Raw genomic sequence first — 26,718 nt, 5'->3', positions numbered from 1 at the left:
CTAGCTTGTGGCATTAGGAGCCACATGCTGGGGGCGCTTGCAAGGCCATGCAGAGGCAGCCCCAGCCCCAGCTCTTCCCCTGAAGCACCTGGTCCCAGCCTACCAGGACCCCACACCAGGTCCCCCGACCCAGCTGAGCAGGCAATGGCACATGGATACCCTTAGAGGAGGTTCCCACCCCTGGCAGTGTGGGTACAGCTCTCTCCTGAGCACCCCCTGGTCCCAGCTGTTTTGCCAGGCACCTGGCTTCAGCATGAAGGTGCCCTTGGACCCCAAGCACCAGTTACACCTCCTCCACCACTCCAAAGGCTTGGCCTCTCATGGGAATCCCCTGTCCTGTGCCTAATCCAGACCATATCTCGATGCTCCCCAAACCTGCCACCAGTCCCAGGGAGATACCACAGGATGCTGTCACCCATCCTGATGTGGCCAGTGTCACCTTGGGTGCTTCCCTGGTGGGATGGGAGCGGCCTTGCAGGGGCTGCAGGTGCTGTGTGCCTGTCCCCAGGGGCATCAAGGCAGAATGGGATGTACTGTCCTAAGTGGCATCTTAACTAGATCTGATCCAGCCTTGCAAAGCCACAGCGCCTTCAATTCCCTTAGCACTCCAAATCTGCTACTGTGCATCTAAGCGGATTATTTTAAATACCCCATGATGGACCGCTCCTTTGTAATATAAACCAGCCTCGTGTGTCCCATTCCCCTCCTATTTGCTGTGATTTAGCTGCAGCTGTGACAGTTAGAAGTCTCCCCAGCTCCCCCTGCTCCCTAGGAAACATCCCTTGTACCATCCCCTTCCCCAAATCCTCTCTCCCCTGTGCTGCTGGATCCTGGGGGTGCTCCCCTCCACACAGCCTTTAAGCTCTTGGGGTGAGTGATGGCTGTGGGATGTGCTGCCCTGGCACTGCTTCATCTCTACCCAGAGCTGAGCCCTGCACCAGCACCGCCCCCACCTGCACCTCAGGGCTAGGTCGCGCCTCAGCTGCTGTCACCCAGAGAGGGGCCGTGCAGAGCCCTTTTGGGTGGATTTTGCCAGTTTTCAGGTTCTTTGCTCGAGCTGACTGGCTCTGACACCTCAGTCCTGCCATGAAGTCAGCCAAGCAAGAATATCTTGCCTCCCACTCCCACTGGAGCGAGGGTTTGGGGAGCACAGGGGCCGGCCTGGAGCCCACCCAGCCCCACTCTCAGCAACAGCAAAGAAGCCGCCACTTTCCAAGTGCTTCCCTTTGGGGCTTGTCTGATTAATGAGGGCTTGTTATTTCCAAACTGTTTGAAATCGTGTTTATTTTATCTGCCGCTGGATTCCTCTGACTCAGGGCTCATCGTTAACTGCCAAAGATGAATGACAGATCCTGCTAATTACAGCTAATGATGGCCTTAAAGGATCTCTGTGCACACACGTGTGTTTGTGTGCACACACGCCAAGGGCCATTTATAATTTAAAGTGGGGAGAGTCGTTAGCATAAACCATGCCTGGATTAATTGCAGAGAGCGGCCTCTCCAGGGAGAATGCTCACCAAGAGGTTGTGGTTTCAAGCACTGGATGCTGAGGACAGCACAGGCTGCCTGGACAGTGGCAGCATGGTCCTGAGCTGAGTGTCAGCCTCGGGGACACCAAATCACATCCACCATGCAGGAAATGTTTGGCGCAGAGCAGTTGGTAGGGATCAGGGGACATCAATATGTGGCACAGACATGAGTGGCTCAGAGCCATGCAGGGCCAATGGGAGCTGGTGTCCAGCCCCTGGAAGAGCTCTGTGGCGTGTTTTCCAGCTGTGAGGAGGACTGTGCCCAAGAGACCCAGTTCTCTCCCAGTTTCTGTGGGAACAATCAGCTGGAGGAATGGGAGACATTTTTTATGACTTTACTGAGGATAAAGCTGCAGGAGCACCAACCCCTTACTAGACACCAGAAACCTCACCGAGGGGGAGCTGGGGTTAGCAGTGCCCACTGCCTTGGAAGAGCTCTCCCCTCTTCAGTCTGTGAGTAACCCAGCCCTGATGTGATGACTTTGCTTTTATGTTTTTCCCCAGGAAGAAAAGAGGGAAGATGGAGATGATGAGGCTTTCCCCACCCCTGGGCTGGAGAATGTGGAATGGGAACCAGTGGCTGCAGGAGCTCATGGCCACCACCCTGGCAAGGGGAAAGGCAGAATGGGCACATGCCATGCACAGGCTGACTGGGGGCTTCCACAGCCTTCCACAGTGAAGTTTGTTCCAAGCCCTTCCTTAAACCAGCTCTCCACTTGCCTGGGTTGACTTTCACCCACCCCTGTGAAGAGGGCACACAGGGACAGACCCATGTGTCCCCGGACTCCATCTCATCCTTCTACTCCTTGAGGGTCCCAGTGATGCCCTCGCCCCTCTTCTTGTCCTGCCATCTCATGGAAGAGGTATCCAGAAGGAAACCAAAAGCTGTTCCAGATGGCAGAAGGCTTGGCAGAGCAGAACAACTGCTCCCCAGTCCTGATCTTTCTGCAAACCAAATCCACCTTTCTTGGAAAAAAGTACTTTAAGCTCCTCAGTCTTCCTTGGAGCTGGGGAGCAGCAAGAGTGAAGTGCCAGCACCGGCTCCCCAGGGAGGGGAAGTGCCATCCTGCAAAGTGCTTCTATATTGGTCTCTGCCATGAGCAGGTCTAAATTGGAAGTGATGGCAGCAGCAAGTGCCGGCATGGACTCTGGGCCCTGCACAAAGTGATTGCAGGGGCTGGCTGTGCTTGGCCCGGGGGATGCCTGCCAGCACAGGACACTGCAGCTCTAATCCCACTAAAAGCTGGGTGGAAACTACTTGGACAAGGGCTTTTGTCTTTCTTGCTGAAAAGACCAGATTCCTGCCAAGACTGATGGCTTGTGAATTTGTCTAGGACCTTTTGAATTGTTCTGGTCCCCAAACCACTCAGGTTTCTCTTTCTGAAACACCCCAATGTTTCAATTTAAGGCTCTTGCAGAAGCAGCTGTCAGAAGGTGTGGAGCAGAGCTTCCTTCAGACACGTGCAGCCACTCAGTGGTTGTGACTGTTCCTGAAACTGCCCAGTGAGGCTCTTTGGGCAGGGCCAGCTCTGCCTTGTGCTTTTTGCATTTCCAGACTCCTGTCACTGTCCTCCAAACCCTGTTCTTACAGGGGTCCTGGGCACTCGTGCTCTCTTGACTCCACTCTCCCCCTTGGCATGGGGTCCCTTTGCCATGGTTCCCCACTGGCATTTTACAAAGCCTTCCTCAGGCCACCTTCCTTATAGCTTTAAACCCCACTGTAGCAGGGTCAGGAGGCAACAGAAAAAATGCTTCCTAGCAGGAAGGACTGTCGTGGAAGTGAGAACAGTGCCAGCTATGCTGGGCACCCACTTCACCATGCTCAGCACCATTTTGCTACAGACCCAGAGCTCTGGTGGCATTGGTGACCTTGGGGACATCAGTCTGTGGAGTCCATGTCTGTGGTACATGGAGCTGTACAGCCCATGGAAAATGGGTGGCTTTGAGGTCCCAGGGCAACTTTGAGGTGTGCAGAGCTGAGCAGTCACTCCCAAGCCCAGGTGATGTTTTTCCCTCCATGCCTGGCCAGGGAGGGTCAGAGCCATGCAAGGTGTGGGGCATGTGGCAGGGCAGGCCACCACGAGGCATCACGCTACAAGCTGCTTGCTCAGCAGCATGCCGAACCCTGCCCAAATAGCCCCTGTGATCACCATCACCCAGTGGAAGAGCCCAATTGCAAAGAAAACAGGGAAGCAGCTGAAAAAATAAAGGCGTTGCCATGGCACTGTGCACGCCAGGTCGGAAATTTGGGATGGTGCCGAAGCACAGCCCCGGATGCTCCTCCTGCCTCAGGGTATGAAGAGCCAACACAGAATGGGGAAAGAAGAGGTGCCAGGAGCCAGAGGGAAGATATCCTCCTGATGGCACCAGGGATAGGCAGTCAGGTACTTGGGAAGAGCCAAGGATGCAGCCACATCTGTGTGGTGTGAGGTGAAATGATCTCGCCCTTGCTCCCTGTCTCCTGAGGATGACACGGTGCCAGGCTGCTCAGTGAGATGCCAGCCTCTGTGGATACCCCAGCCCCTTCACCACCTGCAACCCTCCCCAAATGCCAGAAGTATCCAAAAGATGGAGAAATCTACTCAACCAAGGAACGGCCACAAGTTCCCAGAGACTTGGTGTAGCTCCAGCCATGGGGCAGTGACTTTTTTGAGTTGAAAGATGAATGGAGATGAACTGGGCAGACACAGCTTTGTTGGGAGAACTGGAAGGTCACACAGCCTCAAAATCAGGATCAGAGGCAATGCCAGTGCCTGCCTCACAACCCTGCACGTACTACTGCCAGACTGAGACCCCCAACTCATGGCACCTCTGCCGTGTGCCTCTGGTTATCTCCAGCACCAGCTGGTCTGGGGCAGGACAGGTCATGGCCCAGCTCCGTGCCCCTGGCCCTGTGGGCGTGGGCAGGGTGTGAGTGGAGGCAGCAGTCCCTGCCCTATCTGCCAGCCTCTGGGATTAGCTGTGCGCATCGGGAGCAGCTCTAGCAGTGCCTGGGTAAGAGCAGATAGACACAGATAAGGCAACCTGAATCCTGGGGATGGCGAGCCAGCTTCATTAATCCCCGTGCATCCAGGCACTGACGAAGATGCTATCATCCCCTTTCCCTCCCCAGCAGCTTATGTGTGGCTGTCAGTCCTGGCCATGCAAGGACAAAACCCGGCACTTGCTTGGGTGGCCCCTCTCTCCCAGAGCTGCTAAGTGGCTCCCACGGGCACACTGCTAGTACAGGGACACAGCTGGTGCAGGGATGCACAACCTTCACAGTTATAGGGCTGGTACAGCCATCCACAGCCAGTGTGGGAGCCTACAGCCAGTACAGAGAGCTATGGATGGGGCAGGGATGTGCAGCCAGGATGGAGACCACCAGTAGTATGAGGAACACAGCCAGGATGGGGACCCAGCTGGCATGGGGACATATGTGGAGGAACCCTGTAGAGCCCTGGGGCATAGTGATGCTGCAGGACAAAGGATGACCTGCAGTATCACCCACCCCTGTGATGGCTTGGGGTCATCCCCTCATCCCTCCCCAGGCTCTGGCTCTCCAGCTGCAGCAAGCAGGAGGGTTCAGGACTGTGCAGGCACATGGAGGGAGGGAAGCACTGCCAAGTCCCTGCTGTGTCCCCATCGTTGGCATGCTGCAGGCTGCTCGGGATGGGTGCAGCACGGCACTCCCCATCCCGTTAGCACTGGCATGAAAGTGCCGCCGCTGCGGCAGCCGCGCCTGGCCCTGATCTCCACTTCCAGGTAAACAGATGAAACAAGCGGTCAACTTCCCTCCCCCCAGCATTCCCAGCCACACAGACCCACCATTCAGCCCTGCCACCCTGCACAAACCTCCAGTGTTTGGGAGAGGGCTCCTGCTCCTGGCGGAGCACTGGGGGGGGACACGTTGCGGTCAGGCAGTTGACACCTGGCCAGGCTGGAGCGGGGCCAGCGGGCACAGAAAGAGATGCTGTGTCTTGGCCGGATCCTGCCGTGCTGGGGCACGGGCAGAAAGGACCCCTTGTGTGTACAGGACCCAGGGATGCCCCCATGGCTTGGCTGCAGCCAGGGTCCCATGAGGCCGTGGCAGTGGGCACCAGTGGCTCTGTGGAGTCGGATCCCAGAGGGGTGAGGGAGTCAGAGGTAGGGATGCCCTGCTGCCATCCAAAAGATTTGCAAAAAATCACAAAAGCAGTGCGGGGACGATTGACCAGGGGCACATGCAAGCAGTGGCAGAGGCAGCTTTCCCTTGGGCACCACCTTGCCATTTACAAGGATGAGAGAAGAGTGCTAGCTCCCGCCCCTTGGGATCTTCTCCTCCAACCTCCCAACCCTCTCTGCAGACTTTCCTTGGCTGGGGGTCCATCCTGCAGCACATCCTGGGATGCTCTGGCCATGGATGGGGCTCAGAGGGCTGCCCAGCCCTCTGGGGAGCCTGACAGCAAGCTGAGCACATCCCTGCCTCAGCCATGATAGTCACTGTGGAGCCAGGCTGAAATGGAAAGGGGAAAGCAGGAGGCAGAGCCTTGATGCTCCAGCATCCCAGCTATTCCTTCTGCTGCCTCCATCATCTAAAAGCAGCCATCAGTGCTGTTGCTGCGAACATTGTCCCCTCCTCCATGCCTGGCACCTTCCTCCCTTGCTGTCCCTGAGAAGGTGGTTTTCCTCCCCAAGGAGTGCAGGGAAAGCGTTTTCCACCACGGCAGATGAAAATGGAATCCAATCCAATTTTACCCTAGTACCACTTCAGTGATTTTGATGGAGCTGCTCTGGATGGGTGCCGGTTGGAGCCAGAGGACAGCTGTCGCGGCTCCATAGACCAGGGGTTTCTTATCTGTGTCACCTTTGATTACTGTAATTGAAATCCTGCTCTGATCTGAGCCATGCCCGAACGTTTCTGCTGCCTGTGCGGCTCTTGGCTCGAACAGCAAAATGACGTTAATAGATTTTAAAGCCAGGCAAGGCCTGTAAGAGCATTTCTGCCTGACCTCCCGGATAGCAGCCGACAACCACCGCTTACCCCAGTCCCGCGCTCTGCTGCTGGCACAGCCCTGTCATCCCCCTGTGACTCATTTTCTCTCCTGGAAGCACAAATCCTGCCTTTCCCCAGAGCTGCTCATGTGTCTGCGTCGGGTAGCCTGCCTCCTCCCACCCCTTTGGAGCAGAGCCGGTGTGCTCTCAAGGGAGGCAGAGTCCAGGGGTGCTGGTGGGATCACAGAGAGATCAGCTTCCCTACTCCAGCATGAAATTCCCCATGGGAAGTATTGCCCTTTTCTGGCATCTCCTGGCCAAAAGGGCAGCAGGGGGACGTGCTGCTGCCCACCCGGTGCCAGGCAGGAGGCAGGGGATGGAAATGCCACTGCACAGTAGAGGATGCTCCTGGCTTTGGTGCCAAGCTGGACCGGCGGTGGCTGGCGCTTTGTCACCCTCCCCATTTTCTTTTGTGAAGCTGCCCGTGGTGTTTAGCCAGAGCCACTGCAGCAGAAAGGGTGACGCCAGCCCAGACAGTGTCTGAGGGCAGGAGCCGGGAGGACACGCGCACGGGCACGCACATTCCCGCAGCCTGGCTTGGCAAGCGGCTGGCACAGGGAGGGAGCCAGCCCTGACTGGGGTGGGACAGCAAAGCTGGTGGTTCCCTCCAGGTTGCTCAGCCAGTCTGGCCTCCAGGAGCTGCCCTCTGGAACAGGCAGAGGTGCCCCAGGTTCAAAGCTCCATGCCAAAAGCCCTGCTGATCCTGAGGACCAAACCCTGCCTGTGCCAGACAATCACCCTGAACCCCCAGCTTTTTCACACTGGCAGCTTTCATGACCATACAGCCTAGAGCTGGCCAGTGAGTGCTGACACAGCAACCCGGGCTGGCACCAATGACCATCTGACAGAGCCATCCCAACGCTTCATGTGCTGGCCAAAGGGAGAGGAGGCTGGCCAGACAGCAGGGCACTCCAGCACCCCACTGCCGGCACACAGAGTCTCCCCTTGGATCCTGGCTGGCCCTGCAGCAGCATTTCCTCTCATGCTGGCAGGTCATGGGCTGGCGGCACACACAATACTTGGGGTTATCCAGGCCTTATCAGCTCTGGCCACGCAGTGCGGGCAGGAAAAGGGTTTCAATCCCAGCCGAGCCCTGTTTCCGTCAGGAGCTGTTCCCTCTGTCACGGGGGAGGGCTGGATCATGCTGTGCTTTTGACACTGAGTCCAGTGAAGCTGGGCTGTGGGGAGAGCAGGATCATAGGGCTCTCATGTTGTACCCCAAATGCATTGCCAGGGTGTCTCCTTGTGCCAGGAAAGCTGCCTGACTCCGAGCAATGCAGCTGTTCCTGCCCCAGCTTTACAGAGCAGAGCTGGTGAGTCCCAGGAAAGGGGCTGCCATTAGGACATGCAGCAGAGGTCTGGGCAGGCTGGGACATGCCTTGCTGGGGGTCACTGCTCCCCACCCCAGGGGCATCCCAGAGCTCTGGCATGCCAGGAAAATGCCTGCTCAGAGTTGTACAGGCAACCTGAGAAATTCCATAGCAAACGTCACCGCTGCCAGCTACAGGGGGAAACTGAGGCACAAGGAGATAACATCCTTCCCAGGGCTGCCCCAGCCTTTTAAAGCTGACTGGAGGAAGAGGACTGTGGCACAGGATGTCTCCTAGATCAAAATCACAGGATCAGGGAATGCCTGGCCCCTGCTCCTCCAAACCCTGCAGCAGCACACCCGGGGTGGAAAGGGGAGCTGGCGGAGGCGCTGGCAAAGGCTGGGCTTGCTGCGATCCCCTCCCGTTCCATGATTAATTGAACACAGGCTAAAATTAGCTGCAGAGGCAGCACCCCTGGGGTCTCCCAGCAGCATCCCACTGCCCGCCAGCTGCCTGCATGTGGGTCAGGCAGCAGCTCCCTCCCAGCTGGGCCCCCTGGGTGCTTGGGGGACCCCCATGCTCTGCTGAAGGTGGGAGCATTGCTCCTGGCTCCACAGCCCAGCTCCGCACCTCTTGCCTCCCTGCTCCTGCCCTTCTTGGAGGCTTTTCCCTCTCTGGATTCACCAGGCAGGGCTGTGTTGTGAGGAGCAGCTGGGAAGGCACAAGGCTGCCTTTTGGGATGGCAGGAGTGTGGATCCCCGTCATGTTCCTCCCCATGCCTTCAGGGATCTGTTATTTTTAGCTGCTCTCCCTACCTCATGTTGCTAGCTCGGCTCTGGCTCTTTTCCCTCCCCTTCCCCAGCGTTAATTTGTTTTCTCTGTATTATTTGCAGATTCGGGGAGGCAGAACGAGGTGTTTTGGCACAGGGGACCACTCAGCCATGGCTTCTTCATGCTGCTCTCCATGCAGGGTTTTTGGTTGGGTTTTTTTCCTGGCTATTTTTAACCTACACCGACAGCTCCAAGGGGATGAAACACCGAGGGGTAACACAAATTTGAGGTTCCCTGTGGCCAGTGTGCCAGGCCAGGTGGGAGGATGCTCATGGCTGGGCAGGGGTGCTCCCATGGAGGCAGGGCAGCACCTGGACATAGCCCCCAGCTGCACCCTCTGTGCTGGACGACATACCGAGCCCCCTGCTCCCTCCCGATCCCCTGTACATCCGAGTCTGCAACTGCCACCATGCCACACAAGCTGGGGAGAGCAGGAGGCTGGGCTTTTCCCTTGGATCCAGAAGAAAGCAAACAGGGAAAAAGTTAATTAAAAACTTCAAAGCCAGATCTTTCTAATTTGGCTTAACACGGCAGCCCTGCTCAGTGTCGATGCTGTCCCCGAGGTGCCTGCGTGGAGCTCGGGCTGGGAAGTGCCCAGAGTGTCACATCACAGGATGTTCATGGGATTGTCACCCACCACTGCAGCCCTGCTGAGCACTGGGGTATGGGGTGCCACAGAGCTGGGCTCGGGGCAGGGCATGTGGGGACCAACCTTCCCAGGGACTGCATTTTCAAGCCACTGGAAGGGTGATTCCATGGGATGCTGTGCTTCAGTTTCCCCATGGCCCAGGGCTGCCAAACCTGCTTGTTGGGAAGGTGTTTTCAAGGAACCTGGGATAGTGCTGATCCCCATCTCCTGGCATGATACCACTGCCCCAAGTGAAGCAGGGCAGGGCTGGGGGTCCTGGGTGGAACCAGGGGGTGTCTGCCTCAGCAGGGTCCAACAAAACAGAAGGGGACCCTGGCACCGCTGGTTCTGCCCCTCCCGCCACTGCTCTGAAGGAGGAAGGGGACATCTTCCTTGCCCAGTTCTCACTCCTTTCTCCAAAAGGAGCCAAAAATCCTCTCATTTTTTCCAGAAAGCTACGTCATACGACGGCGATGCTCCTGCCCAAGCGCTCTGCCGCCTTACTCTGCCTCCTGCCCCCACTTTCGGGTGTTTTTGGTGGTGAGTTGAGGTTTTTTTTCAGAACTTTGGGCTGCATGGTGAGTAAAGGCACCCTGCTGTCTGAGGGCTAACGGCTTCTTGGAGAGATAATAAAGCAAAGGGGAGTAAATTAAAGTGACTATAAATAGCACCAGGAGAGGAAAAGGAGATGAAGTCATCTTCCTTCAGCTGAGCTGGTATTTGCATCACTTCTTCCCTTTGCCTTCCCCTGCCCCCTCACCCTGCTCGGGAAACAGTCTTTCCCAGACACTGGGATCCTGCTGTGGGCTCTGTATGCCCCCCTGAGCCCCCATGGGGCTGAGAAACGTCCCCCCGGGGTGCTGGCGAGCACAGCAAGGTGGCCTGAATGCAGTCACTTGGCCCCAGGCTCCATCCCAGCTTTGGCGTGGATCTGTGGCATTGCCCTGTGCAAACCAGTGCATGGCCCTGTGCAAACCAGTGCCTCCAGCATGACCCCAGTGCTGCATCCCAGGAATAACTTTCAGGAGCCAGCACAGACCCGTTTTCTCCTTCGCATCACAGCTAAAGAGACCCCCCAGGAGCAGCGCCCAGAGCAAGGGACGCTGCAAACTCAACAACAGCAAGTTCACCCAGAGAAGCCCCTCCAGGAACCAAATTCCATAACTGACGTTTTTATTCTTTAAGATTTTAACATCCAAGACTCAAAGAGTCCCACATCAGTCCCAGGATGCATGGGAGAGGAAGGATCCTGGCCCTGCAGGAGCCTCCCTGGAGTTAGCAGACAGCTTCAGATCTCTCCCCAAACCTCTCCCTGCTGAGGAGGCCACTGTCCCTGCAGCCCCAAGCAGCCCCAAGCCCCCCAGCTGCCCCCTCACATGAGGTATATTTACATCTGAGTCAGAATGAGGTCACACCACGGTTTCCTTATGTCAGCTCCCGACTCCTATTCCTGTGCTATGCGCACACAGCCGCCGTGTTATTGCAGGGTATTTATAGCTATTTTACATGTATAATTATAAAACCACAACTCCACACATGCACCAAAATAATCCCGGTGCCGGGATGCAGGGAGTGGGGCCAGGGTGGTGGGAGCAGGACCAGGGCATGGGCCGCACCGCTAATAATAATTCTTTGCACTTTATATATAGCCCCTTTCATCTGCAGCTCTCAAAATCGCTTTGCAGGCATTTAATTAAGCTTCCCAACATCCTAATGTGATGACAGCCGAGTAATAATATCCTCACTTTTAGGTACAAAGAGAGGGGTGGTGGCAGGACTTGCCTGAAGTCCCACAGCGAGTCCTGGTGTCCTGTCTCCTGCCCCACACTTGCGGGATGCCCACGGGGGAGATTTTGACTCAGAAAGGGGATGAGGCCCTCAGGATCCTGCCCAAACCCTCTCCTCAGTTTGGGGTGGTGACAACCAATGACAGTACAAAGTGTGGGGATGGCAGCAGTGACGCCGGGGTCTGCTGGGCTGCAGCTGCCCATCAGCTGGATCAGCAGGTGGAAGAGACAGATGTATCCTGACAAACTCATGGGTGAGAGCTTGGAGGAGAGCAATAAATGAGATGACAGGTCTGAAAGGGCTGATTTATGAGGAATATTAAGAGTCGTAATCCTGCCTGGCCTGGCCATCCCCCAGGGAGGCAGGGTGGTGACAAGGACCCAGAGACATCACAAACCAACAGGATTCACTGGGGACAGTGCCAACATATCTCCAAGCAGAAGGGCTGGAAGCAATTGTGCCTCTCAGGCATCTGGGCAGCTTGGTGTGGGGGAACAGATGGGTCTCAGTGACAACCTGGAGATGGAATCCCACAAGAATGGGTCTCTGTGGTCCTCAAGGTCTGAGGTTTGTGCTCCTCTGAGCACCCTCTCTCCCTCCCATGTACATCCCTGCTAGGATGGACCACTTCCCCCCATCCTTGGAGTGCTGCAGAGGGCACAAGGAGCACATGCTTCAGTTTTGGACACTGATGGGATCACAAGCTGCCATCCAGTAATGAAAGGGGCAGGACTGCAGCCCTGGGGGTGAAGCTCATTAACATCTGCAGAAAAAGCCACTCTCCTGGCTGCTGTCCATGCATGGAGAGGTGGGGGGCAAGTACCTGTCCTCATCCCCACCCTGGGGATGCCCTGTGGGGGAGGCAGCAGTGGGTGCAGCGTGATTCTGCACATGTGGGGACTAAATGCAAGTCAAAAATCATAACCCTTGACTGGATCCTGTAGCAAGTACCATCCTGCCATTTTATGGTCACGCTGCTATTTTTTTCCTCCCAGATTATATTCAGATCCCTGCTCACTGAAACAAGCTGCACACGAGCCCCCTACCAAGAGCCCCCAAGATGGGGGAGCAGAACCTGTTTGCATCACAAACCCAGGGTCCAGAGCACAATGGCAGAGACATGAAGCCAGAAAACAGCTGCAGACCTGAGGGGCTGCAAAGAAATGCCCCCAAATCAGTGTCTCTGAGGAGAACGGAGAGAGGGAAATGGGACAGGAAGCCAGCAGAGCCTGGGCACTGCCACAGGGACAGAAGCACCTTCTTGTCACTGCACCAGCCACCAAAACTGCCCCATGACCTGCTGCTATCACTGCTCTGAATGTCACACTCGCTGTCCCCCCTCCGCCACCAGCCAGACATCTCTTACCAGGAGCTGTTGGCAGCTCTGCCACCTCACTGGCCATGATGAAGGACTCGAGGATCCTTGCACGGAGCTCAGGGCCTGCCTCGGTGCTGTGAGGAGAAGGAGAGGTGTGTGAGGATGCCAGCAGTTCAACCTCCCTGGAGACCCCCAACTCCCCAGGACAGCAGCCAGCTACCCCAATGGATCTGCTGTGGGACTGAGGCCATGCTGTGAACCCCAGTCTCGTGTGTGCATCATGCCTGGTCACTTTGGGAACGGGCGTGGTGTCTGAGCATCACAGCTGGAATGGAAGCTTCCAGATCTGGCCTCCCCCTTTGGAGAGCCCTGTGGCTGGGGTACTGGTGGGCTGTCATACAGCAAAACCAGCTGGGTTGGGACCAGCGTGTCCATGGGCACCCTCCTGTCACCCGCCCTGTCCTGTGCACGGCAGGGGACCTCACCTGGCCGCCGCAGGGCGGAGCAGCAGCTCCCCGAAGAGCTCCCCGAGGAGCCGGGGTGACAGGCGGCTGCGGTGGCTGCCCTGGCAGAGGCGGCAGAAGTGGCGGGCGAGCTGGCGCAGGAGCAGTGCCTGCGGCTGTGGCAGGGCTGGGGGGGCCAGCAGGGCTCTGGCTCTCTGGCCACACTCCTCCAGGCCTGGGGTCTCTGTAGCAGAGGGGACACAGGAGAAAAATTATCAGTTTGGGAAGTTGGGGCATCCTCTTGCCTCTCACAGGAGCCCAGCACCTACCAACACATAGGGCATGAGCTGTGGCAGTTCTCTACTCCCCCCAGAGACCCAAAAATAAACCTGACCACAACCTCTGCCACCACGATTTCTTTGCAGCCCATCCCTTCCCAGACAGGCTGTGGGACTCATAGATATCCCAGGGTGGGCAGAGATGATTTCTTCACGGTCTTGACCACCTCTTTCTGGGGTTTGCCTGCCGCATTTACCCATTCACACCACCACCCCAGATCAAGTTGTCAAGTACCTTTAGCACATTCTCCCTCTCAGCACACCCAGGGAGGGAGCTCAGAGGGCTGAGCTGCTCACCTGCTAGGGGCTGCACCTCAAAATCCCTCACTGCTGCTGAAATGGAGAAGAGCGAGAACCCTGCCCCGATGCAGAGCAAAGCCATCATAAAGGCAGAGCAAAGCAGAGGTGGGGAAATGGGCACCAGCTGGAAGATCAGCTGAATTTAAAGGCTCAGCCCTACCCTGCAGAAACAGCAAGCTGGGAGGGAAAAGGCTTTTTAGGAAGAAAAAATAATGTGCACCTGGGCTGCAGGACACTCACTGCACCCCCCACACCATGGTCTCACACCCCATGAAACACAGCACAGGGAGGGCTGACTGGGGTACAGCTGCTTCCAGTGATACTCAGATTGCCCATATGAATAAAATGAGGCACTTAATAGCACTGCACATCACAGAGGTGCTGCCACAGCCACTGTCACGGGTGCCCCGAGCAGCCCATGAGTTCCCACCATGTCCCTGATGCCCTCTGGCAGCCTTGGCAGGGGCTCCCCGGTCTTGTGAGCTGTGAGCTCAGCACCCTGGGACTGTGATCCTGGCACAGGAAACAGCCACTCTCCAGCCATCCTCCATTCCTGCCTTGTCCCAGCCCTTTTATCTGCTGGGGACAGGGAGGTCCCCAGGGCTGGGTTGCTCTCAGCCGGCTTCAAAGCCCGGCTCGGCTGGGGGCTGACTCAGCTCCCCGTGGCTCTTTGCACCAGGACTGATGCTTGGCCAGTGCCCAGCCAGCTCCCAACATCCATCCTTGGAGCCAGGGTGCATGAGAGCCAGAGGGGCAGGGGCCTGGGATCCCCTCCAAAGCAGGTCTGCAACCCAGCCGCGTTGGCAATGGGGTGTTGGTGAGCCCTCGTATCCGACAAGCTGCTCCTGAGGGATGTTTAGCTTTGCGCCAGGCCTCCCCTGCCACAATTCCTGCTTTTCTTGCACCTAGAGGATCCTGCAGGAGAAGGCTCACAGCCAATGGGGGAATTTGGGGATGTTTCTCCCCTCCTTTTGAAGGTGGTCATCGTGCTGCTTTCTCAGCTCTCAGCCTCAAGCAGGGCAGAGGAGCCTTCCAGGGCAGGCTGCCAAAACCCAGCACCGTCTCCTCAAAGACTTATATTTTAATTTTTTCTTTTAAGCCCCAGAGAAATCCTCTTCCTATTGGTTTCTCCCCTGTTCTGCCCCCTCCTTCTCCTGCCCCTGTTGTGCCAGGAGCAGAGCCCGCTGCAGCACAGGCTGCAGGGAAAGGCGCTTCCCTTTGAAGTTGCTTAACGAGGCAACCCAGCTAATTGCTTCCTAATTGCATTTTTATCCTTGGAAGGGAGGCAGCCTTTGATTTCTCCTCTGACGGGTGAGGGGAAGGCAGCTTCTCTGTGCCATCAGCCCCAGGGGTATTTCTTCTGGCTCTGCGTCTCAGTGCAGGGCAGGGAGGATGGGGTGTGAGTTATTCCTCACCTTCTCCGTGCGTCCCTTCTGCCTTGCTGGAGGCCACAAAGAGCCCGTGGCCTTTTCCCATCAAGACATGGTAGGAAAAGGCCATGCTGGTCTGGCCACGGGTGATCTTTTGGTGCCTCTTAAGGCAGCCAAGAACATGATCTGCCCAAGCACTAATCTGGCTTAGGATGGGGAGGTGACGCTCAGGCATGGAGGATACTGCAGCAACTGGCAGCGAGATGAGAGCTGCTGTGGAAGGAGAAGAAATCCTGGTTTCACAGGCAGCAAGAGGTTCAGGTCCTGCCTAACACAGTGGGCAAGGGTTTCCTGTGCACCTGGTGATGCCCATGGGGCCTCAGGCTGGGAGAGGCAGAGAGACTCTGTGAGGACTCACTTGAAGTGGGTTCTGGTCCAGGCTCACTGTTGGCTCTGCTGACCTGGGTGTGAGCCCTGCTCTGTTTATTTGAAAAGAAATCAAATAGAACTAAAACCCTGATGGTCTCATACATTTGCACAGAAGCACAAAAGCTTGTAGGGATCTAAAGACACTTCCTAATGGCACTAAGCTGAAAAAGCTAAGAATTTTCTGTGCCCATATAAAGCCAGGAGTTAATGAGATTACAGGAAAAAATTCCCAGGCAGCAGAGCCAAAATATTATAATAATGCTTTCGTCTGGGGCCAGCATCACCCAGTCTTGGCAACTGCCCATCCTGGCACTGCAGAGGGAGAAGACCCCACTGTGGTGGGGGCAAAGCAGCCCCCTGGATGTCCCTTTCTTTCCCAGAGAAGGGAAAGCATCTCCCAAACACTGCTGTGCTGCTCTGGCACAGGTGATGTTCCCAATGGCCCTTCTCAGGATCTGCCCTTGGTGCAGCACTGGGCAGGGGATGGGGTCAGAGACACCCTGGAGATGCTGGGAAACCTTTCTAGGGGCTTCCCAAAGCTTCTCCAGCCCCACAGAGGTCCCAAGTGTAGGGGGAGCCCATGTGTGCTTACCTTGAGCCATGTGCACCAAGTCGCTGTAGAGAGCTGGAGGGATGAGGGGCATGGGGAGCTCCTGGAGGTACCACTTCAGGGCATCCGCCAGCGTCTGGGCCTCATACAGGTTCATATCCACAGCCGAGGCATCTGCAGGGAGAGAGACAGAGGGAACCCTGAGCCTGTGGTTCTTCCCCTCTGGCACAGAGCTCGGAGCTCTTCCATCCCTGTGGGCCTTCCTCCAGACATGGAGGATTTCTTTGCCCATGCCCCCATCTCCGCAGCGTGGCAGTGCATGATTTCACTGCCACCACTCCCCCAGCAAATATTCCTGTCCCAATTCCACTGACCCTGAGTTCCACGTGCCCAAGGAGAGCACGAGGCAGCATCTCTGCTTTGTGTGAACTCTACATCCAGTGCATGGGACAGGGAGTCTCGCCATCCCACTGGGCTCCCACTGCAGAGTAGGACACATGGGAAGGACTGAGCAACTGCCCCAGGAACCTTCCAGTTATCAGGGCTGGGTGCCCTGTGCCAATCCTAGCCCGGCAGGAACTGCTTGGAAAATGCATCCATGGAATGGGGTTATGGTTCCCAGGCAATTCAAGTTGCTGAAGGCCCATGTGACCCCCAGTGATCCTGAAATTCTGTGAATGTGCCCCAATTGGCATCACTTCTCCCAACCCTGAGAGGCGGCTGCCCTGGGGAGGTACTGAAGGATGCTCCAGGAATGGAGGAAAGCACACAGGGGGTCTGAGGCCACACAGCCGGGGCTCAGGGGTCCTGGGCTCAGGACAGTGGCAGTGCTAGGAGCAGAAAAGTCTCACGGTCTGTCAGGAGACAGAGGGTGAGATGTGTCTGTCTGAGCCCCACGGCCAGGCCAGCACAGGAACATTGCTTCACCATGGTCCAGGGGGAAGAAGCCTTTCAGCATCCTTTGGTATTGCCTCATGTGTTTGTCTTGGAGGTCTCCCATCCTGGCTGGGCTGGGTGGTGGCTGTCTGGACGGTGATGGTGCCTTTTGCAAAGATCTGAAGGTTTCAAAATCTGGCTTTGATTCAAACTGGACCCAAATGCAATGTTTTGAAATTCTCCTTGTAGGAGAATTTGGAGGGTGAGGGGTACGGGGGTTTGGGAATAATAAAAAAGATGAAGATATTTGGAATGGTTTGAAATGGTTAATTTAAAAAAAGAAAATCAAATTTGTCATTTTCTTAAAGGTGCTGTGTCAGGCCCCAAATGGCCTGGAGTGACAGAGAAGACAGTGGGCTTGCCTTGCTCGGAGCCCGCTTCCACTCCCCTTGCTGGGTCTTTACCCCCAGATGCAGTTTTACTGAAATTGGTGCCATTTTGGGAGATGCTCCATCTCCCAGCCCAGCATTTTCCAAAAGAAAATGTTGCGAGTCTCCAACCATTCCAGCTGTGCTTCCTTCTGGGGCAATAAACCCAAAAGAGGGGAGAAACGCTATTTCCTGGGACAAGGCTTTAGAGACACGCATTCAGCAGGGCTGGGATGGGGAACAGCTGGGAAAAGCTGGTTTGGAGCACCTCGACCTTGATCTCCTCTCGTTGGAGTGTCCCTGCTGTGGGCCAGGCAGCCTGAGAGCCTGCCTGCCTGCGTGGGAACACGAAGCTGCAGTGGGTCCCTTATGGCCAGTGCCTTCCATTTGGCTCCCAGATGGAGAGAAAACAGATTGGCCAATGCCCGAAGCAAAGCCTTTAACCCAGCCGTGGGAGACGCTACCTCATTGTCAGGAGCAAGCACCCGGCCGGCTGGGAACTGTGTCCCGGGGCAGAGTGGGGACAGCCAGGACAGATGCCACCACACTGGGGTAGGCAGCCATCCAGCGTGGCCAAACGTGACCCAGGGCAAATGGGGTGCTGCCTTTCTGGCACCCCACAAAGTCACAGCATTGCCCCATGGACCACTCTGCCCTTGGCGTCCTCGAGGTGGGCAGGGCTGTGCCAGCTGCACCCTGGCCCCATTCTGGTCTGTGCTCATGCTCTCATCTTCCAGCCACAATTCTGGACCTTCCTGGCTGGCCAAAAGGGTTATTTCTGCCAGGTTTTAGGGGGAATGACAGCAGTTCCCCATTTTTCCTAGCACCTGCCCTGGAGATGTGATCTGGCAGGTTGTCTCAAGATGGGCAGGTGTAGGACAGTGGGGTCAGGGATCCCACATGATGCTCCAACACCTGTCTTGGGCTGAATACACACAGTGCATGGCTCAAACCCAGGGATGCTACTGGGGGGTCCCGGGGTCTCATTGCATTGCAGAGAGCTTTTCCCATCAGTGGAATGCACCGAGCAAACCCCAAAGCCCTTCCTACCCGCCACGAAGGTTTCTGCAGGGACCTGTCACTCGCCTTAAGGATGCTGGCACGGATTGAGGAGAGCAGCCACAAGCTGTTCCTTCGCAGGGAAGGGGCCGCTGCCCGGGCTCTGGCCCCAGGCGATCAGCCCCGGGCTCCACCGTGGCCTAATTAGCTTGTCTGCCTCGTTAGGCAAGAGCCTGGGGGGTGTTCAAAGGGAAGGCTCAGCCGGTTTCAAAGCAAGACTCAAAAACATCTTTACACCCAGAGAGAGGCGTGATGGGGAGACCAGGGGGATTCACACCTCGCTGACGGGGACTGATTGCTGATGGCACCATTCTCCGTGGTACGTCGACTAGAAATAGCCATTAGCCTGTTGTCCCCATCCTCCTGGAAATGCAGCGGCATCCTCCTGCCCCAGCAGGAACTCTCCTCCTGCCCCAAGAGCTGCCCCGGCGAGCTGGGGTCTCCATCAGGCTGAGAGCACAACCGGGGGATGCTCCGAGCTGTTCAGCTCAGGGAGGCTCAGCCAGCAGCTGGGGAAGGGTTAACCCCGGAGCCTTCCCAGACAATTACCGCCGGCCTGACCCCACGGATGCTGCTCTCTTCTTATCTGAGGGAGATGATAACCAGCTATAAGAAGTTAATGAAGCTGCAGGATGAGTCAATGCTCTCCTGCTGCTCTCCAGATGTTCCCATCCTATCCCCAGGCGAATGATGGAGGAATGACGGAGGGATTCCATCTGCCTGCCATATACAGATGGAAAACACCCCAAAACCCCAACCTCGACCCCATACCAACCCCCTCCAGCACACAACCTGCTTGCTGACCTGCTGGCAGAGCAAGCATCCGGGGACCAGCGGAGAGCATGCCTTGCCCGTGGAGCGGTGAAAAGCAGGAATAAATTTGGGACTGGGGACAGGGTGCGTGGGCTGACCACTAGCCCAGAGGGAAAGACTCCCAGCCTCCTCCCACTGGGATTTCAGAGCCCACATCCCAGCGGAGGCAGAAAGGTGCTGGAGCTTTGGGCTGAGTCAGGCTGGGCAGGAAACTCCAGGACCTCTCCCGCAGCTGCAGCCAGCCGGGGAGGCGTGAGTAAGCCCAGGGTTTCGGTAAACGAGGAGGATGTTTGGCCAGGAGGGCTTGTGGGGAAGGTGGGGGTTGTTTTGAAGGACAGGCTCGAGCGGGTCCTGGTAACCAGCTGTCCCCTGCGTGTGGCCACAGGTGACGGCTGCTCCCACACCCCTGAGCAGCTCGTGGGTGACAGGATGAGGATGCCCAGCCCCCAGGGCCCCTCTCCCAGCAGGGAGTCCAAGAGGCTGAGCTGGACCTTGGCCACCGAGCGCTGCTGCAGTGAGATGCTCTCAGGTGCGTGGTCCCTGTGACAGAGGGGCACCCAAACCACCCTGGGGCTGACTGAAATACTGACTTGGGAGTTTCCCTACTCCTTCCAGACCTTTCAGTTTTAATTGTCAGTGCGTGCTAGAGAGATGTCCTTGCTGTCCAGTCGTGGGCTGTACGTTCCCGTCCACATGGGTGCCGCCTGTCTGAGGACCTGACCAGGCATCTCACAGGGAGGGTTTAACAGGGAAACTGTGCACCAAATCAGGGAATATTTCCCAGCTTTGTCTCAGCATCATTGTAAAATCTCCCATTGAGCCTGCTGATACCTTGTGCTGGGGACTTGACAGCTGCCAGGACACCCCCAGCCCATGCACAGGGGCTCCTGGCAGCCCCAAACACTCTCCCAGCTGGGTTTCACCTCACCATACCCTTAGCTTGCACTCAGCCAGGGCAGGGGCGCTGGGATCCCCTTTGAGGGTGCTCACTGAGGCTGTCTTCCCCCATTTCACCTTCCCTAAGGCAATCCCCTTCCTCAGTTTTCCCAGCAGCAATGGGAGGGGATGGCAAAAACTCACCCCCAGTTCTCCCTGATGGGTCTGCCAGGGATGTCTCTGCCGCTGCCGTTTATTTACCCTTCTTTCATCACCACCAAATATAAGAGATGAGCTCATGCCTCTCGCCAGGCTCTGACGACACGGGGTTTATTTCCACTGCAGGTATAAATAAAAAGCAGTGCCGCAGGCACCGGGGCGCCTCGGGAGGAAAGTCATCCTGGTGGGGTGAGCTCGGCCAGGGGAAACCGGAGCCCCTGGGGGCCTCCGACCCCCTGTGGCATCCCAGGCATGAGGATGGGGATGCGCTCCCTCCCCGTGCATCCACACCGTCGTGATGGGGAGAGCGGCGTGAGGCTCCCCGAGCTGCTCCTCGCTCCCCGACCCTTTCTGCCTAGCAGCAGCTCCTGGCAGCCCCAGTGAAGCCCCGGGACCCACCGTCGCTCGCTAATCCCCACCCAGACCTGGCCTAATTCCCCGGGACGTGCGCTCTCGCTGCCGACGCGCTCTCCCTGGCACCCGAGCTGCAGCCGGCTCCTGCCCGGCCCTGACAACAGCGCAGCCTTTTCCCATTGCTGCGCTTGTATCTGGGGAAGGGTCTCGGTGTTTACGCCTGCAGCTGGACTCCAGAGCTCCGATCAGAGAGGGGGTTATCCAAAGTGCGGGGGAGGTTTCAGTGCTTCGCCGCCATCCCGGGTGGGCTCAGGCCCATCTGAGCCGTAGGGAGCACGCACGGAGCTTTGGGGTGAGGGCCCTGCAAGGTCTCTGTGCGCTGTCCCCCAGCAGGGAGGAGGGATGAGGATGCAGACCTTCCCTACTCAGCGGTGGCAAAGCGCTGCCCGGCCATTACACACAACACTTCGCAGCCATTCCCAAGCCAAACCTCCCCCAGGTCGGGTCCCTCAGCTCCGAAGGGCTCCCGCACCCACCAGCCCACCCACAGCTCTGCTGCTATCGCCCAGAGAGAGAATGTCCCAAGTTTCCAGCAGCAGCCGTGAGAAGGCTGCCTGCCACGTCCCGGGGGGAGAGGGGCGGGGACAGGACCCTGAGCAAGCTTGGGGGGCGGGGGTGAGACATCAGGTCTGGGCACTGAAGGGGCTTATACGCCCCATGTCCCCAGGCACTGTGGATTTAGCAGGTAATTTGCCCCACCCCTTGAGCTTCAAACAGCCCCTGAGCTGCACACAGGGGACAGCAGGAGTGCTGGGAGCTGGAAACTCTTGGGGTCAGTGTGTGGCCCCACGCCACAGAAATACCCCAGAGCATGAAGCAGCCCCCAGCCAGGCACTGCAGGGGGTGTTGGGGGCAGCAGGGTAAAACTGCTTTGTTCCTCTCTTTGGCCCGTACTCTTTCCAGGGCTCCTGGCTGATCACCTCCCACCCTTTGGTGAGCTCCCCTCACCGTGGAGCTGCACCTTTTCTTTAAGTCCCTTTTTGGTGCCACCATGTGACTCTGATTCTCATGTTCAGTGATGGTGCATGCTCCCCTTGCCTCTCCTAATTGTTCTTGCACCATCCATCATGGAAATACCAATTTTGGTGCACAGGCTCTAGACAGCAGTCAGATGCCACTGACTTGCAGAATGTCACCAGTGCCAGGGTGGGGACAGGCTCAGCTCAGGCTGTAGAGCCATGTGGGACCACTCTGTCCAATGCTGCCATGAGGATAGGAAACCTTCATCCCAAACATGGCTGATGTCCAGCTCAGGGGCTGCCCACAGGTGAGATCCCTCACGGGTAAGGGCTCTAAAAAGGCCAGGAGTGGGGAAAGGGCGCAATCAGCACAACTCAGATGAGTGCCTGTCCTGCCAGCTCTGGGGACACAGTGCCCATGGGCTCCTGGGGACTGCCAGGGCTGCTCTGACTTGCATGGTTCCTTGTCTCCCAAGGTCCTCCTCTTCCTCCCCACTGGAAGTTCGGATGCTCTTTCAGTGCAGGAGACATGTCGAGTTCTCTGACACATTGAGATTTGGGGGTTAGAAAACCAACATCTCAACTTTTCCAGCCCTTGTTCCTTTTCCCTTGCACTGTCTATCAGTTTTCCTGCCACCACTGCCAAACACCAGCGTGATTTGGGTATTCACAGGGAAGCTGAAACCCCCGGTGGGAACCCGGTTTTCTCCCCAGTGAGCCGTGGTTTGGTTCCAGCCACCACCAACCCCGGCTCTGATTTCTCCCCATTGCCCAGGATGAAGCTTGGCTTTTGCAGGCAGGCTGCTGGCAGAGATGGGATGCTGGAGGGACAAACCACCAGGAGCATGGGAGGAAGGGAAATGTGACTCTTGCCTCTGTCCTCTCACACATGGGGCAGGCGAACTCCAATATTCTGGCAGGGAAGTTTTACTCCACCAAATGCGATGAAAGGGCTTGTCTGGGAGCCAAAGCAGAGCTGCTCTCCTGCCCTCCCCAGCCCAATATGGGCTCCAGCAGGGTCCTGGGGAAGCACCACTGGGTCTGTGGTCTGCAGGAGGTTGCAGTAGGAGTGGGCTGCCAAGCTTGGCCTCTGCTGGGATGCTTGACCCTGGCAGGAACGTCATTCCCATCTTGTTGCAGAGCATCCTTCTGGCAGGGCTGAGCATCAGCCCCTTCAGCAGAGAGCTAATAAGTGTGAGACTTGTCCTACCCCCTGCAGCTCTGGGGAGCTCTGACTTTGCCCAGCTCAGTGTTGCCAAGCACATGGGGCAGCCCCCTGAGGTGCCCAGTTAAAGATTTCAGTCCCAGAGGAGATGTGGGCTTGAGAGTATCGAGTCTCCTGGGGCTGTTGGTGATTTTTAAGGGCTTTCAAATGGTTTGAAAACCACAATGACATTTCTCTGACCAGTGCTGGGCCCTGCTGTGGGAGATGGACAGACCTGGACAGACCCACCGAGTGCCCAGAGCTCTGCCCAAGCCAGTGGGGTTTGCCCCAGGGCTGGGAGAATCTCCGAAGGCTGAGCAGGGTTGTGGCAGTAACTCTGCTGTAGTGCTGCCCTGTGGGGAGCCCTGGACCTGCCTGGGATGCTGCACCAGCTGCATGGGAACAGCAGAGGACCCACAACTCCTGCGTGCTTGGAAAACAAAGCATCCTTCTCATGCTGTTGTTGCTGCCCCTGCCCCTGTCCAGCCTAGGCACCAGTGCCCGGGCAGTCCAGGGAGTTGCTCTCAGATGACTTCACCTCCTTCAGAGCTCAGCCAGTAAATTTGGCCCGGGGTACAAGCTGTGAAGAAGAGCACTCACTGCTCCGGGCTTCCTCAGCCCACAGCCGGGGGAGAAGAATGGGGTGGTGGGGTGCCCCGAGCCCCCATCACCTCCGCGGGGAGCGCAGTCCTCTTCGGGCAGTGGGGAAGGAGCATCCCTGGGAGCTCCAGCTCTCCTCTCCTGCATCCCTCCTTCCCCGCCCGGCGGGACTCGGCTCCCGGTGCGCGGGAAGCGATGAGGTCATGGTGCTTAATATAGCGATTTCATCACAGCCCTTCTCCCCAGCAACACCGCCCGGCTCCCGCCGCCCCCCGGCCGGCAGCTCCCGGGATGCGGTGGGATGCGGGGCCAGCCCGGGGCTATGCGGGGCCGCCCGTGCCTGGTGTCACAGTGCCGCCCTCTGGGCACCGCGGCCGGAGGATGGGGATGCTCGATGCACCCCCCACCCCCCAAATACCCACATCTGAGCAGCACACCGGATACATCGCGTCCCCCCCGCCCCTCGCCGCGTGCCATCCTATCCCAGCCGGGGGTTTAAAAGCAGCTCAGGGGAGATGGTTTTCCCCTGCTCCCCACCCTGCTCATGCCCCCAAGTCCTGCAAACAGCTTCCCATTCTTGTAAATCATAAGCTTTCCCTTTCCTCTTTCTTTTTCCCAATCCACAAGAGGTTTTCTCCCTGCCCTGCTTCTCAGACACAAACCCTAGAGATTTAAAAACCCAATAATTTTTCTCCCCCCACTCCATCCTCCCTCCCAAAAAAAAGAGGTTCTAGTGAAGCACCCCAGCCCTGAACCTGCATCACTTTTGGCTGCATCACACGGGGAGAAGAGGGAGGACCTGTGAATGTTCAGGTAGGAGGCAGGCAGGACCTCACAGAGCTGGGATTAGGTCTGTAATGACGTTGGAGCCGCATCCCCTCCCTGCCAGGGCAGCACCACCTCCACAGCCCCCTTCCCTCCTGGGAATACGGGGAGGGGATGCGGCTCCGGGACTCACCAGCCAGGAGGGCCTGTTTCAGCTCAGCATCCCCCAGCACGCCGGGGCCGGACCTGTAGAGCACCTCGCTGTCGAGCCCTGGGGGACAGACGGGAGAGAGGGGTCAGTGCTGAGCCCACAGGCTCCTTTCCGGCACGGGGGAAGCAGGCAGGGGCTCAGAACACCGCGCTCCCTCGCCCTGCCCTCGGGTGCCAGGGGGCACGGCGAGAGGTTTGGCTCTAGGGATGCTCTCGGGGCACTCTGAACAGGGCAGAGCAGGTGGCTGTGAGTGCCCCCGGCTGTGCCCTGAGGATGAGGGCCGTGGTTCTCCGTACCTTGTTTTTCCAGCGCCTCGATGAGCCTGGCCACGGTGGGCAGCGCCTGCTCGGGGAGGGCGGGGTGCTCCGTGAGCTCTGCCTGCCCGGGGAGTCCTGTGGTGGAAAGAAGGGGAGAAGGGGTTTGGAAATTCCTGCCTGTAGGAATTCCAGACTCTTTCCTCAGCTGCCCCAGGACAGGATCAAGCTGCTGCTTTGGCACAGCCACAACCAACGCTTTGGCTCATGCGTGTCTAATTTTGGAGCACTTCTCCCTTTATTTTATCCTCTTTTTGCAATAAGAGTCACCGTTGGGGGCTCAGCTGCTTGTTGTGATACAAAGACCTGCTCAGGCATGTGCCCTGCCTGTGGGGAGCATCCCATCCTGGGCATGGAGATCCTCCAGGCCAAAACCCCTTCCCCGCCTCCCTTCCCATGGCACTGAGACTGCCCCCTCTCATCACCCACAGCCCGTAGTGACACCAGGCAGGAGCTGGGGACCCAGATCCATACCCACCACAGACGTGTCTCTCTGCAGCTCTCACCTGCTTGGGTTCTCTGATGTGCACAACAGGGTTGAGCACAGGCCCAGCGAGGACTCAGTCTCTCCTCGGCTGGTGCAGACCTCCCTCAGCCCCTGAAGAGCCCTTCAGCCAAACAGGCTTCCCACAGCACAAATCCCCATGTGCTGCTGGGTTTTAGACCAAGGACACCTCACTCCAGACCATGGCAGAGAGGAGCAAACCCCTTGGCAGGCAGGAGAGCGGCTGTCCTTACCCCAGGGCATGTTGTATCCATCCATCTGTCTTTATCACCCCAGCTGATAAGCCCTTCCTGTGTGGGTAAAACCCGATGGAGACCTTGGCAGTGCAGTGCTGGGATTTCTCCCTGCTCTCTCTTTAGTGGCCTTTGGAGCCCCAGAAAGGCAGCGGGCAGGGGGCTGGCAGGGGCAGGGGCTGCCACGGACTGCAGCACACCAGGGCCTTGTGTGACTGCTGCAGCATGGACAGCATGTGGAAAGGCTAGAAAAAAATAAAAGAGGGACTTTGGGCAGGGCCTTGATGCCTTCAGCCTTTTGCCAAAAACACAACCTGGCTGCAACAGGTAGATCCAGGCTCTGATCCTCACCACAGTGATGCCCTGGTGCTCCCTGGAGAACAGGGAGTGATGCAAACCTCCCACACGTGGGTGGCTGATCCAGTCCCCAGGCACAGCCACAACCTCCAAGCACAGCAAGGGAGTCCCCTCTGCCACTCAGTGAAGGTGTGTTGGTGCCTTGGCTGGGAACAGGGAAGATGGCAGGGTTAAAAGCAAAGTGCATCGTTGGAAACTCATGCAAAAATATCCCCACTGCATGAGTGGATTTGTAATTAGGGAAACTGGGCTTTTCCTCCAAATCAGTGGCTTGGGGGAAAGGTGACGACTGCAAAAAAAAAAAAATTTCTCCTTGCTGGGAATGGCCGGAATGGCCCCCAGCTGTGCCAGGCTGGACCCCTGCTGCCCCACTCGACTCCAGCCCCAGGGGAAATGGAGGTGATGCCTTGTGGCAGTGGTGCCGCCCAGGACAACGAGTCAGGGCCAAAACAGCCAGCAAGATCTTGGAAGTCCCCTGGGACTCAGATCTGCTGCAGAGCCATTTTCGGGATGTTATTTAATTAAAAAAAGGACCATTCCTCCCTGCAGAGCCAGCCCTGGCTCGAAGGCATGGCTGGAACATGCAGTGTTTGTCATTCAGGGCTCCCTCCATGGCCTGAGCCAGCTCAGGGTCCCTGTGTGGCAGCAGGGCTCGGTGGGAACTGAGGGCACTCAGGGGGGCTACGCTGCTGTCGCAGAAATATAAATTAGGACTTGCCAAAAAAACGTCCCTCAAACCTCCATCTGGAAATGGAATCAGTATGGGAAGAATTTTCAAAAAACCCCCAAACCAAAACAAAAGTACCTTCTCTTCCAAGAGGACGTTGGAGATTTTTACTCTAAGGGGAATCCTGTGAGCTGGCAGGTTTGGGTTTAAACTGACACAAAATGGCACACACTGCTCCCATGCCGCAGAAAGATGTGGCTGTGGGACAGAATGTCCCCTCCTGAGGTGCCTGCACACCCTGGCATCACCCTGGGAAAGGCACCCCATGGAGGGGCACCCCATGGCACAGCACTGGGAAGGCAGCACTCCGC

The 26,718-nt window shown here is 57.3% G+C and overlaps 1 protein-coding gene across 1 annotated transcript in view; it reads right to left on the bottom strand.

The window, feature by feature from the left end:
- Positions 1–26,718, bottom strand: part of PIK3R3 (phosphoinositide-3-kinase regulatory subunit 3) — a 76,882-nt gene that overhangs the window by 47,491 nt on the left and 2,673 nt on the right. The window contains exons 2-6 of the mRNA XM_017743481.1: positions 24,568–24,663; positions 24,254–24,331; positions 15,890–16,021; positions 12,903–13,104; positions 12,466–12,551 (exon numbers count right to left, since the gene is read on the bottom strand). Of these exons, the coding sequence (XP_017598970.1) occupies positions 12,466–12,551; positions 12,903–13,104; positions 15,890–16,021; positions 24,254–24,331; positions 24,568–24,663 (594 nt within the window). The remainder of the gene's footprint in view (positions 1–12,465; positions 12,552–12,902; positions 13,105–15,889; positions 16,022–24,253; positions 24,332–24,567; positions 24,664–26,718) is intronic.

Source organism: Corvus brachyrhynchos, unplaced genomic scaffold (genome assembly GCF_000691975.1).
Source record: "Corvus brachyrhynchos isolate BGI_N302 unplaced genomic scaffold, ASM69197v1 scaffold48, whole genome shotgun sequence".
Taxonomy (NCBI): Eukaryota; Metazoa; Chordata; class Aves; order Passeriformes; family Corvidae; genus Corvus; species Corvus brachyrhynchos.
The sequence above is the reverse complement of the archived record's forward strand: the minus strand, read 5'-3'. Positions and strand labels throughout refer to the sequence as shown.